Consider the following 12,904-nt stretch of genomic DNA (forward strand, 5'->3'; position numbering starts at 1 on the left):
TTCAGCAAAACCAATTCATCAGAACCAATGCTATAACTAAGAAGACTAGTTTTACCAACATTTTCATGACTATTGATAGTTGCACATTAAAAGAAACTCTCGCATGTTGCTTCTTCCCCCTCCCCCATCCATACCTGTGAATCTCAAATTCCCAAATATCTGCCTCAAATGTTAGCATTTTCCCTTCTCTATCCATTAAGATCAATCTCTGCTTTTCACTGTCATCAGAGTAGCATTTTGGTCCAGTGAAGCTTCATGTAGTAGCAGCACGACATGGAAGAATCTAAGAGACTTCTAAATTTTGAGCAAAGAAGCACTCCCCGATGCTAACTATCAAAGAACAGAATAGCCTGTGGGCTTAATACATCATTTTCTGCATTTAAATAATCTCAGACCATCAAGAAGCTCACAAAAGAACGTGCTCAACAACTGTGTAAGAGTCACAAGGATACTACTAAACCATAACTGCATGCGACAAAGTTGAAATCTCACCTGGATTCTGCAAGCACCAGGCTGAGAGACGCCCAAAGATACCAAAGAAATCATGAAGGTACTGTTTGCCAGACTGAGGAATCATTGGCAACATGGTTATTAGCACTAGGACACCTGTGGTGAGTACTACTACATCTGTGTCAGTCTGCAAGAAGGGAAAAAACCTGCATTAGTCAGTTAAAAGTGTTGAACTCATTTTTTTCCAAGGATGAAATGAAGAGTGAATCACCATCATGGAAAAAGCTCTCTACTTCGAAACAATCCCTCTGAAACCTACCATAACTTAGTGAACCAAGATTATTGTCTCTTTCATCCAGAACAACTCTAAGAAAAAAGATTTCGGATTCTTGCTCCTATTCTGCTGCTGCTTTTCTGTATAAAGACTTGACTTAGTTAAAAAGAGAACATCACCACAGTTCCACAATTGAGTAGAAAAAGAATTAGTAGTATGTGAAGCACCTTATGTACCACCTTCTTTCTTTTCCAGAGCTAAGAACACACAGCATTCAGAGCCTAAGAAACTGCAAATCTGATCAGGGTATTCAAGGACGTTGGCCAATTACCAACACAAGGGTCAAAAGCTTTTCTATTAAACCTGGTTGATGACTCCGGCTGCTAAATATTTCATAAAGCAGTAATTCAAACAATAACTAGAACCCCATGGCTTACACCGAGAGAAAGGGATGTGGCGTAAAAATCTTTAGCTAGATGAAACAGAAATAGAGAACCAGATTTTAGGACAGGACACAGAAAATGTTCAAACTCTTTCCTGGTGGGGTCCCTACTTGCTTCCCCAGCTTAATGTGCATTTTTCCTTGGTAGTTCCTCTGCTTTGTCAGGATAGGGGTGTAAACAGCACAGGTAAGCCTGTGGCCAGATGCCACTGAGCTGGTCTTGGTATCTCCTAAGAGCCACTCAGGCTGATCGGACATATTCAGTGTTACGGATTTTTCTTCCTCTGTGTAATCTATGGCCTCTATTCTCCCTCAGTCAGACATAACCCTTCACAGCACATTTCACGTCCATCCCTATCCCTCTGTACACATTCCTAGCACTTCCACATCTCTGTTCTACTCCCACCAGCTTTCTGACACACTTCACTCCTCTCACAATCAGATAAGACTCACACTGAAAAGGATAACAGAACTCGTCAGGCACATCAGGAGTTCCAGTAACAGCACTTGTAGCTGCTTCTTTGGCAGTTACAAATTTGTACTGTTTTTGTTTTGAAGAGCACTGGCACTTGACTACATCATGCATTTTAATGTGACTTAAATGATTAATATGAATTCTTCACTATCATGTTAAATGATATTACTGACAACGCATTCTAGGTCTCAAAACACTTTCCATTCTTTATTCACTGTTACAATACTGTACAGTATTATAACTGATAAATTTGCAGATGGGAAAAAAAACCCCAACGCATGGGGAAACAGCTACCTCCTTGTAATCCAGCACGTCTGTAGCTAAGAAGGTAAAGTCTGCTAATCCCAAGGTAATTTCACCATGGAATAGTCTATTGCATGGCCCATCTACACTGCAAGTAGAGTATATTACCTTACATGCACAAATTTCAGAATGCACTAATGGGAGTTACTGTATTTCTCATTAAGTTCACATTCAAGATATCTATCAACTTGACCGACGGCCCTCTGTCTTTAACTTTTAGAACAGTTTTAGTAAACTTTCCTAACTCAAAGTTACACAGTGACAGTGGCTTTTAGAAACAAGATTGTCAGTAATAACAGGATCAGCACAGAGTATTTAGTTGATGTAATTCCACTGTGGCTCAGTATTTTAATCAACGTTTTATCTCTTCTCACGGCTTAACTAAATGACATCAAAACAGAAAACAAATGCCTTGCATTACAAGTATGTACGTTTACATCAGGTGTACAAGTGTTTTATGGACAACACTGACAGTTCTTACCTTGAGACATTTAAGTAATGAAAGTAGGAGAGGTGCTTGAGAAAGCTTATGTTTCCAAGATGGTTGTCGTCTTATCACGTGTCCCAGCAGAGAGAGAGTGGGTAAACGGGTAGCAGCTTTGCCCATATATTCATTAATTTTGTCCAGTAGATGCTGATAGAGGATTTTGCAGAGTGGCAGAAAAAGGAAAGGTATTTAACTGGCATATATTCTTTTTCACCAATCTATATTCAGCAGTTTGCCGTTGCCAACTATGGAAACTATGGGCATTTTACAAATATACAGGATCCGAGAGCACATAAAACCCAGCGATAAATTTAAGTCTGCAGGTAGCAAAATGCAAACTATTTAGTCCAGAAGCAGTCACTGCACTTCAAAACGTTTATCATAAATAAATAATAAAAAAAATTCTGGTCAGTAGAAGTAAAACAATTTGTAGTGCCGTTTTCTCAATCTATTTAAAAATCCTTACTTGCTCTCAAAATATCCAATTTGTTTTAGGCTAACACATCCAGCATTGAACAAGCAGCAGTACCATTGCAAAGAGACAACATTAGTCCTCAGAAAACTTTCATTTATAGGCGTTCTTTGCTTAATTGGGTCAGTTTAAGCAACCCAAGAAACGGAGACCTTTGAAGTTTTTTTTAAAACTTAAGTACTCTTACTACAGACATACTCCATCTCTACAACAAGGTAATTCTATACCAGAATGGAAAAACAGAGTTCTAACAGATGCTATTTAAAGGCTGCTTCAATACCAGGCTAAAATCTGCCATACTTAATAACAAGATTTTTTTACCTTGTCATGAGGCTCTTGCAGTGTGGACAGTATATGCAGTGCCTGCTGAGAATTGGTTTCCAAGTAATAGTCTACCAGGTTGTTCACAAGCATAGGTCCACGGTCTATTAGTTTGTTTACAGCAAGATAAAAAACATACATTCTCAATACATGAAAAATGAAGCATTTGTTACAGCGACATGGCACAACTTTTTAACAACTATGACAGAATTTATAATATAAACCAGGACTTAAGTGTTTACCAGACCTTTAGGAAAATGAGACCTCTCGACTACATTTTCTAGTTCCTAACCATTCAAGCAACTGCATTTGACTCAGGGAAAGTAACTAGTTTTTTTAATAACTAACAACCACTGTCTAACCTTAAAAACCTAAAGGGAGCTGAACTGCAAGAGCATTTTACCCAGTACAGGTAAAGAGTTCAGGAGTAACTTTACATTCTCTCCCTTCAGCAGATAAAGGAGAGCAAGTTCAGGGACAAAGACACTGACAGTGCTCTCATGCTCTGAAAAGGCTCTATCAACATACGGGATGCATTAATAGCAGCAATCATATTTTCAAGAAAGTCTGTTGTTTTGTTTGGGGTTGGCTTTTTTGTTGTTTATTTTTCAAATGATCAAAATCCCACTAGTTCCCATAATGTGGATGACACCTAATTCTTTCTAGATACACTTGACAAAGAAAGTTTCATCAGCTCAACTTGAGGTTATGCCCCAGGAAAAGGTAGTCATTTTAAAATAGCATTTTAACAATTATATAACAGACCTTCCAAGAGGCATGCCATTAAGCAAAATGGACTGAAGAGAAGCCTCAATCCTCAAAGCAATTTCAAACCCAAATATAAAGAGTTTCTTTCAAGTTGCATTTGCAAAGACTGTGTGTGATAGAAAAAAACCCATTATTCTACCTTTATTGGTGTAAAAACAAAACCCTTCCTTGAATTACGTAAAAGCATACATACCACAAATGAGATTATCTTTGAATGCAGCTGTTATATCTTCCAGGACACCCAGAATTGGAGAATCCAGCATTGAGAGGAGCTCACCAACATTTCCTTGCTGTGCCATGATGCACGTACTGACATGAATGTGGAGGTTAAAATTTCAGGAAGTTCCTCATTGGTGCCTCTCTACCAGACTAGGAGAGAAGAGAGAACAGATGAATGAACTTTCCTTTTTCCCTTTGCATCTTAAATCTCTCATCGCTTCCCTATTTCTTTTCTGCAGTATTGCCCATTTAATACTGAAAGGATTGCTAGAGTTTACACATCTGCAAAAAAAGCTGTAAGAGAAAAGTTTCCAAAGAAGCCAATGAGTCACGAGCCAGGCTTTCTTCATGTTTTTAAAAAAGGCGTTAATCTGTTTTGTGGAAGACCTTGGCTAGCATATATAGACTGTCAGAGCATTCTGTTACCGTATTTTTTTAATTTGCTCTCCAGCTCAGCCAACTAAGACTAAAGTTTTGAATAAAATGCAAATAGCTCCCTGGAATCACTCCATTCTCGCTTTCTTACAGCAATTCCTCCTCAAACAACCTTTCAACTCCTTTGCATAGTGGTCTACACTCTGGAGTAAATATGTATCGCAAGATCCTTCTCCACTCCTGTGGCTAGATTAGAAATTCACTGCCCTCGGCTTTGCATTATTGCATACTAATAGATTTGTGCTTTAATACTTGCAATGTGGCCAAGTTGCAGCTGTCAGGAAACTCAGTTAGGCTTACTACAGCTGCTGTTCCTCGGCCACCCTGTGCATACTAAATCACAAGCTTAGCAGCACAACATACCTTGTTTTCACATGTATAATTTGTGAATAATATATTAAAAACTCTGCAGTGCAAAAACTGTATAGATTATTAAATGCAACAGTGTGCAGACAACATCACTGGTCAGCTTCAAAGTACCAAGCAGGAGTAAATCTAAGCCATTTCAGGCTGGTTTCCTCCCATGTACCAGCAACGGAGGGATTCAGGTATCATATCTATCTATATATCACAAAATGAATCAAGTTTTTCTTCATCCATAATAATCCTATGCTGAACCTTTCCCAGTGGCAGAAATAATCTGGCTTCACATCACACCTGATTTTATTAGCAAGGGTTTCTTCTTTCCTCCTACTTCCAGCTAGCATACATTTTTCACTTCCTCCATGGAAGGCAAGACTGACACACACCAAGTTTACACACAAGATTTTTTTTTTACTGCAATTGTGTATACAGCACCTGTTCTGTGGACGAGCTGAGCTTCTGTCTGCAATGCTGTCAGCCACACACCTTTCATGATCACTAATAAAGAAAAAGCACGAAGAGGTTAACAAAAGGCACAATTTATTTCTTATCAAACCTTGTATATTCAGAACAGCATTAAGTTCTTTACTAAGAATAGCAGAGCTACGTACCTCCTGCGTGAGGAAAGTCAGACCTTCGTTTGAAAAACACCAAAAGGTGTTGCACAGTTGCCCTTTCCAGAATTGTCCACGGGTTAGACTGTGCAATTGCCTCAAACTACATGGCTTTCACAAGATTGTAGTTTTGTACTGTGAACCTTCAGAAGCTGCTAAAGAGCTTTATTTATGGGAGGTAAAATCTTCCACACAAAGAAATCTTCCCTTATCCTACCAAATTCTGAACCTCGAATAATTACTGTAATTGTTTAAGTCTTTAGATTCTAGTCAAAACGTTGTTAGACATTAGCCAAGGACCATATATCAGTGCTCTATTTTAAATGATAATGCTGTTATTACTTATATACACATTACTTTCTTGAAAACTTATGTTTAACAATGTTACTGGACAGCAGGAGTTAACCTGTCTACCAGTAAACTTTGTCATTTGCAACATACCACTCTGTAGTTGCAGAACTGCCCAAGGTCACTTTTATTGGGGCCATAAGACATCAGCTTACTTAATCTGGCACTGATTGCAAATTCAAAGGTGATAATATGGCACCACACTCACAACAGGCATTTCATTAGCAACAAACTTTAAGTGTTTCAGTAATCACCGATCCAGAAGGGGGAAAAACCCCCCACCCTCAGTTTTCAACAATCATAGCTGCATAGCTGAACAGTCCAAATAAAATTTCAGTTCATCTACAAGCAGCTAGCAGAGTCTGCTAATTGAAGTGTTTCAGATTTAAATGCTGTTTCTCTTCAAGTCCCATGCTGGCAAGACCTTAAAAACTGCAGATTTAAAACTGGCTGGTAGTGTAAGCAAGACTTTCAACTAAAGATAATAAAATACAAACTTGGGGTGGGGGAAAAGAGTCACTTTTTACTCAAAAACAGAATGGATCTCTGCTTTCCAAAAAGATTAGAGCTGGGATTTGTTGTGGTTTGGGGTTCTGCGGGTTTGGGGTTTTTTTTGTTTTGTTTTGTTTTTTGTAACTCTACATTGCACAGACTTCCAAGCTTCAACTTCTTCCTCAAAGAGCTTGCTGTTTAGAAGGCAATCAATGTTCAAAGAGTGACATCATCCTTTCAAAAAGTTTAAAGCCACTCATCCATGCAACCTAAGGAGTCAACCTTCCACTTTGTTACTCGTTTTCAGGAGTCAACTGCTTTTTTAGTTTCTACTAACTGCTCTAATATTTAATTTACTAAAATACAGTTGTACTGAGATACCCAAAAATGCATGCAGAACTATATATGGACAAATAGTTTACTACAAGTAATCTATTCCTTTGTTTCTGAGAACACTATCTTTGAGACTGTAAAGGGCTTGCTAACATAGGTGCCTCAATTTCTATCAGGAGACAGTCTCAGCTATGGTTAAGCAATAGATTCACCACCTTCCTAAGCAACATGAATTAGTTTAAAATCTTGTTAACAAAAGAGATGCACAACCACACCCCCAAACCAGCTGCAAGCAAAACCTGTTTTGAGAATTAAAGCAGCATAAACGCTAGTCTCTGCTTTTTTACCCCACAAAGACCTTGTCAACTCTCTTTTCTTTGGTTCCCCGCCCCCCACCAGAGCAAAAACAATGCTTTTATTTCTTATTTTCCTCTAGTAATACTACTATACTTGGACCACATCTTCATCACACCAGTAAAAACATCAACAGAAGGTTTCACTAATTCTGATATTTCCAGAGGAAAAACTATAGCATGGTGAAATCAAGAAACATGCCTTTGCAGGCACTCTGGATGGGTTCTGGAAGTGAGGCTCAACAATATACTTGCAGACAGATGGGCAAAACACCGGTTTAAATGTTCAGTAGGTAAGAGGATTTCAAATTTTATGCTATTGGCCTGATGGCACGCACAAACACTACAATCAGATAAAAGCAAGGTTGATAACGCAAGCTTAGTTGCCAATAACTATACGCATAGGTAACTAATAATTTCCCAAGCTCCCTAAACTAAAACAGATGGCTCAAGTGACCTTGTGCCAATAAATCCAGCATAGTTTAAATAAACTTGTCAATCAGCCGATCGTGCACTGAAGTACTTTACATAAAGTGGAACAATCTCCACTCCAAAAGCCCGTATTCAAAATATTAACAAAAGTATTTCAAACCACATCTAAAAATGGGACAATATTACACATAGGTACTTCACTAGGTGGAAAGTTTATCTGTCAAAGTTATATAAACACCAGTATAATGTTGTCACCCTGCTATACACAAATAGTCGCATTTAAAAAAAAGCAAATCACAGCCTTCTCAATGCAGGATTTCTTGTAAAGTCATTTGTGAGGAACAGATTTGAAACCCTAAGTAAGATTAAGACTGAGATCCTCTAATCATATTGTGTTCACGATGCCCAACACAAATGAACAAACCAGGAAATTCCAGCAGTAGTCCTAAATCGCATCACACTTTTTTTAAGCAAAGACAGCTGAATAACTAGTTTACAGGCGACGGGCTTTTAACTTCAATCAGAAAACACTGCTTTCTGGTAGATGAAGTACAGTTCCCAGGGCCCATGGTGTCAGTGTGATTTATGACCAATCCCACCAGTAATTTGTGATGCAATTTTCAAATCCTGTAGATAGGGAACTCAGGACAGGCCAGGTTAAGGAACTTCCATTACCTTGTAAATTGAAGTAAATTCACCCATTGAATGCCACAGTATTTTGTATCTGGGATTGATAGAACACCTGTGGTGAACAGGATCTCCTTTGAATCTTCACAGTATCATATCATGACCACGTCTATCTTCTCAAATACACAGTATGCAAGATGAGTCTCTTTAATGCTACCATCCCTAGCTATTGCAATCGTTCCCCTATTAGAAGAATTTCCACATCCCTGCAGCCATACTTGGAACTGATAGGATTAAAACAAAGTCAGTAACTTTTCCATATGGTTTGAGTCACTGATTCTTCACTAACTTTTAAAATTAGTTTTATATAAAAGATCCAAAGCACTAGATAGTAAACAGTGAAAAAAAAAATCTGTTTAAATACCTTTTAAAATACAACATTTTAATCTGACTGGAAGATAACACGCCAATAGCCAACTTCTTATTCTTATAATCAAGAGCTTTCATAAAGACAAATTTTAGTAAAAAGTATTAATTTTAAGTACCAATACAACTTTGCAGCCAGCTTACAGGAGAAAAAGGAGAAGCCAACAAGCCAAGAACCAATTTGTTTTAGAAATTTTTTTCAGTAGCTAATTTAACCACAATACAGTTACGCTACAAACTCAAGACAAAGGAAAAGACTGTAAAAACATTCATTGGAAAAGGCTAAACAGAGAAAGAGATAGCAGAGTATTTCAAAAGATTATGACTTCTGTAAGTATTTTTGTCAAGAGAAGATGTTCTTCTGTTTAGTGTATTTTTATCTCAAGCCAAATGAAAAAGCAGCTGGTAGTGCCAGTTATGCTTCTCCGAGGGGTGGGGAGGAGGGGGGGATACAACATAAACGCACACTCCTCTCAGAACGTCCTTACCATTTGCTGTAACAGCGTAGAAATTCAGACACCAGAAGCACTTATTCTGGGGGGTGGTGTGTGGGGGGATCAACATCAGCATTTCATCCCTCTTCATTAATCATAAGTTAAATTTGGGGCATGTCTCTAAATGGTTATTCCCCCTCCCCAAGAGAAAAGGGGGATTTTAACAACATAAGACCACTGCTGACAGCAATGAAGTGCAGCCAGACCTCAAGATTTACACTTTTCCATCTGATTTCTACTGCAGGTAAAGTAAGGTCCTCAGGTGCTGCTTTGGCAGAGGCCATGAATGAGGACAGAAGTATTTTACAGCATTCATTGTTTTCAGAGAAAAAGTTAGATTGACAACAAAGCAGCCCTTGTCACTCAAATCTTTGAAATGTTTGTCATGAAAGGACAAGCCTCACTCCCTCCCATCCGATATACAAAAATCCAAGCCTGTTTTATATTTCCTAACAATACTTAATTTTGTATTTTCTTCACAGGTAAACTAAACACTGCCATTATAGAAGTGACATAAGCAATGAATGAAAAGTGACATCAGGGAGAAAAACCACTGGTAGCAATACGAAAGTAAGCAGCTGATCATTCCCTTTTTCACCATCCAGAAATAATAACTCTAAACACTTTAAACCTCAGTTCAAACTGATCATTACAATTGGCAGTACAATTAATTTATTTATTCATTTTTAAAGAATGAAGGTGTCTGGCTTCTTCTAGTAGTCCATATATTTCTGGTTATTTTAAGATCTGATACAAGACCCCATTCCTAAACTCAATAATTATTTATCGTTATAACTCGATATTATATACATTCTTCTGTACTTTGTTACAGGTGCTTAACTGAAGCAGGAACAGGAAGATCACAAAAAACCAATAACCCCAAACAAAGAGAGAGAATCATATTCAGCAATTTTTAAGATTCTTTTGAAAGTACGCTGTGCTAATACACTATGCTAATTGCTACCCATCAAATTTCTGTCAGAGGGAAAATTGTTTAAAAGTAACGCATGTCGAAAAAAAGCCCAAACATGGTAGGGCTGACACTCAACCCTTTGGCAGAAGCCATGCTAACAAGCCAGTTACTAACCTGAAAGGGAATTATTTCAATTCCTTACACACCACTGCATATATTAATAGCAAATAAATAAATAAGAACAAGCACTGTTCTTCTATCCCAATTTAATTAACAGTACACAAGGAAATTAAGTTCAACTAAGGAATCTTTTTAAAACTATGAACAAGTAAACAGAGAGCTCTAGACTTCGCAGTAACATAAGGAGTGAGACTCCTAAATCTCTGCAGCAGTTTTTTTGCCACCAAGAGAAACCTTTAAACATATTCAAAGAGTTAGGCTGCAATTCAGTAAATCTTGAAACCACTGTAAACTACCTAGTGTACTCAGTCGAGGCATTTTAACTACTCCAAGAATTAAAGTAGGCATTACACAGAACAATACCAAATGATATGTAACTTTTTAATTAAAAACAAAAAAGAATAATACCCAGGAAAGTGATAGCAGTTCACCATTGCAAGAATTTTGCTCTGTATCTTAATGTGCTACCCAAAGAAATGCTTATGGTAACAAAGAAAGTATTACTACTTGTCCTCTTATGTTTATTAAGTCACATGAAAATACAGCAGCTACATACCAGACCAGGATCCTGAGCTGTAACATTCTTTCAAAAAAATATACACCTGTCTGCAACATGCCATAAAATCTGGTACCCCTCCCCTGCCTCCACCATTAAAAAGTGCTTTGATTATTTGATTTGCTTATTACAGAAGGTATCTTTTCCAAATATATATATATATATGCTTGTGCATGTGAGTGTGCGCGCACGTGTGTTATAGGCTATTCGGTTCTTACAGAGACTGACTTTGGTAATCACATCACCAGCTCATATAAGGTGTTTGGAAGTTGCAAGAATTTCAGGGATTGGTACAAGTCAACATCCCAGCAATCCAGCTCTAAATAGGGCCAGCATTCATTTTAAACTACAAATAGTCACTAAAGTCAAATGCTTGTTCAAACACCAAAACATCTGCAATTGGACAGTATATCTCACGTGTGAACCCTTTAATAACGCTACTTTTTATTAGTCACCACAGAAGTCAATTCTCAAGTAACAGAGTTAAGGAGCCAGGATTAAACACAGCCAAAGATAAAATCATTTTAATTAAAGCTTATCTCATGACACATTAGATATTCTGACTACATTTTCATCTGAGTAAGTCTGTGCAACTCCCCATAAAGGCAATTTAGTCTTGGGCTGACTAGGCTGTTAAAAAACTAAAAAATCCAAAACACATGAACTAACAAAAACAAACCAAAAGAGTGTTTTACTGAGTAAAGGATTTTAAGTTCATGATTTTACGCTTAAACATGGCATAGCTGTTTCTGATAAGCAGAATACCCGATTGCTGCTTAGCAAAGTAAACTGCAGACAGAAGTATGTATTCCCAGTGCTTGTACTAATCATTAAAACTTCCCAAGTTTTCAAAGATCCAGTTTCTAGTTGTTCATACATGTAAACTGAAGAGGAATTTTTCCACCTAATGGGATCACTTCAGTAGTGCTTCGGTTATGATGGACTTCTAACAACTTGCCACAGAAGTTAATGTCAGGAAACTACAGGATCAGACCAGACAAAGAATGAAAACCTTCTGTATTAGCATCCACTGGAAGGTTCTCTGGAAACAGCAGTTCTGGAAACAGTTCTGCACACAAAATCCGATCCTGGTTTCTGTGTCATTTCTATGGGTTTTGAATCATACACTCCTTTAAGGCATGTTCTTTCTTTCACTCATTGCCTTATAAAAGACTAATTAAAAAAAAAAACAAAACAACAAACAACAAAGAGAGAAGCACTGACTAAACTGATAAAACAATGATAGAGGCTGCATCCACAGCAAACAAAGGGTGAAAACTTCAGAACTGCAGTCTTTCAAGTTCTTTGTGGTAACAGGAAGCAAAATGTTTTCTTGTAGAAGTAAACTACATCCTGACTTCACATTACCTACCCACGAGCAAGGAAGTAAGAAAAGCCTTCCTCACCAAGGGGACAGACTTTTAACAACTGCTTTAATGCCTAACCCCGGACGACGGAACCTCCTCAGCAAGTAACTGAGGCAGGAGAAGTCTGGAAATCACTACTCAGCGTTTGAAACGGAGATGCTGAACCTTTTTCGACAAACCCCGCAAAATTAGAGGCGCGTTGGCTGGTGGGGGGACCCTGCGGGGGGGCAGCGCCCCCAGCCCCCCTCCCCCCCGGGGTGGGTAGCGACCAAGAGCAAGTTTGGCTGAGGGAGAAGGAAAGGGAACGGAGGGGGGAAAGGAAAGGGAACGGAGGGGGGAAAGGAAAGGGAACGGAGGGGGGAACATCGCCCCCCCCCGCCAGGCTTTACCCTCGCCTTCCTCATCCCCTCGGCCCCTTCCCTTTCTCCTGCCGCCTCCTCCCCGAGCCCTTTCTCCCTGCCTCCCCCTCTCTCTGTTCTCTGCCTCCTTCTCTCCGTGCCCCCCCGTCTGCCTCCGCTCTCGCCCCGCTGGGGGAGGAAGGAGGAGGCCCAGCGCACTCACCTCTCCTTCTCCTCCCCTCAGCTGTTTACCACTCAGGGCTCCTCTAGCCCACAGGGCGCCGCCATCTTGGCCCTACCTCCCCCTCCCATTCAGAAGCCTCTTCTCCCCTCGAATCCCTCCGCCGCACAAACTAGTCCCACCTCTCCGCCTCACTCCTCCCTCGCCCGACGCCGCGCCGGTCCCTCGCCACCCCGCTCGT

At 39.2% G+C, this 12,904-nt stretch overlaps 1 protein-coding gene across 5 annotated transcripts in view; it reads right to left on the reverse strand.

Annotated features, from left to right (window-relative positions):
- The window catches only part of TSC1 (TSC complex subunit 1), a 28,832-nt gene extending 15,928 nt beyond the window's left edge, over nucleotides 1-12,904 (reverse strand). For 3 of the 5 annotated variants that reach the window (XM_050908118.1, XM_050908119.1, XM_050908116.1), the window contains exons 1-6: nucleotides 12,846-12,904; nucleotides 5,445-5,507; nucleotides 4,186-4,361; nucleotides 3,225-3,328; nucleotides 2,426-2,578; nucleotides 493-637 (exon numbers count right to left, since the gene is read on the reverse strand). In XM_050908118.1, the coding sequence (XP_050764075.1) occupies nucleotides 493-637; nucleotides 2,426-2,578; nucleotides 3,225-3,328; nucleotides 4,186-4,291 (508 nt within the window). In that variant the 5' untranslated portion in view covers nucleotides 4,292-4,361; nucleotides 5,445-5,507; nucleotides 12,846-12,904. Of the gene's footprint in view, nucleotides 1-492; nucleotides 638-2,425; nucleotides 2,579-3,224; nucleotides 3,329-4,185; nucleotides 4,362-5,444; nucleotides 5,508-12,705; nucleotides 12,728-12,845 lie in introns of those variants that run through there. The other 2 variants (XM_050908117.1, XM_050908120.1) reach the window with 2 other exon arrangements.

The sequence above is a fragment of the Gymnogyps californianus genome, chromosome 18, assembly GCF_018139145.2.
Source record: "Gymnogyps californianus isolate 813 chromosome 18, ASM1813914v2, whole genome shotgun sequence".
In the NCBI taxonomy this organism is placed as follows: Eukaryota; Metazoa; Chordata; class Aves; order Accipitriformes; family Cathartidae; genus Gymnogyps; species Gymnogyps californianus.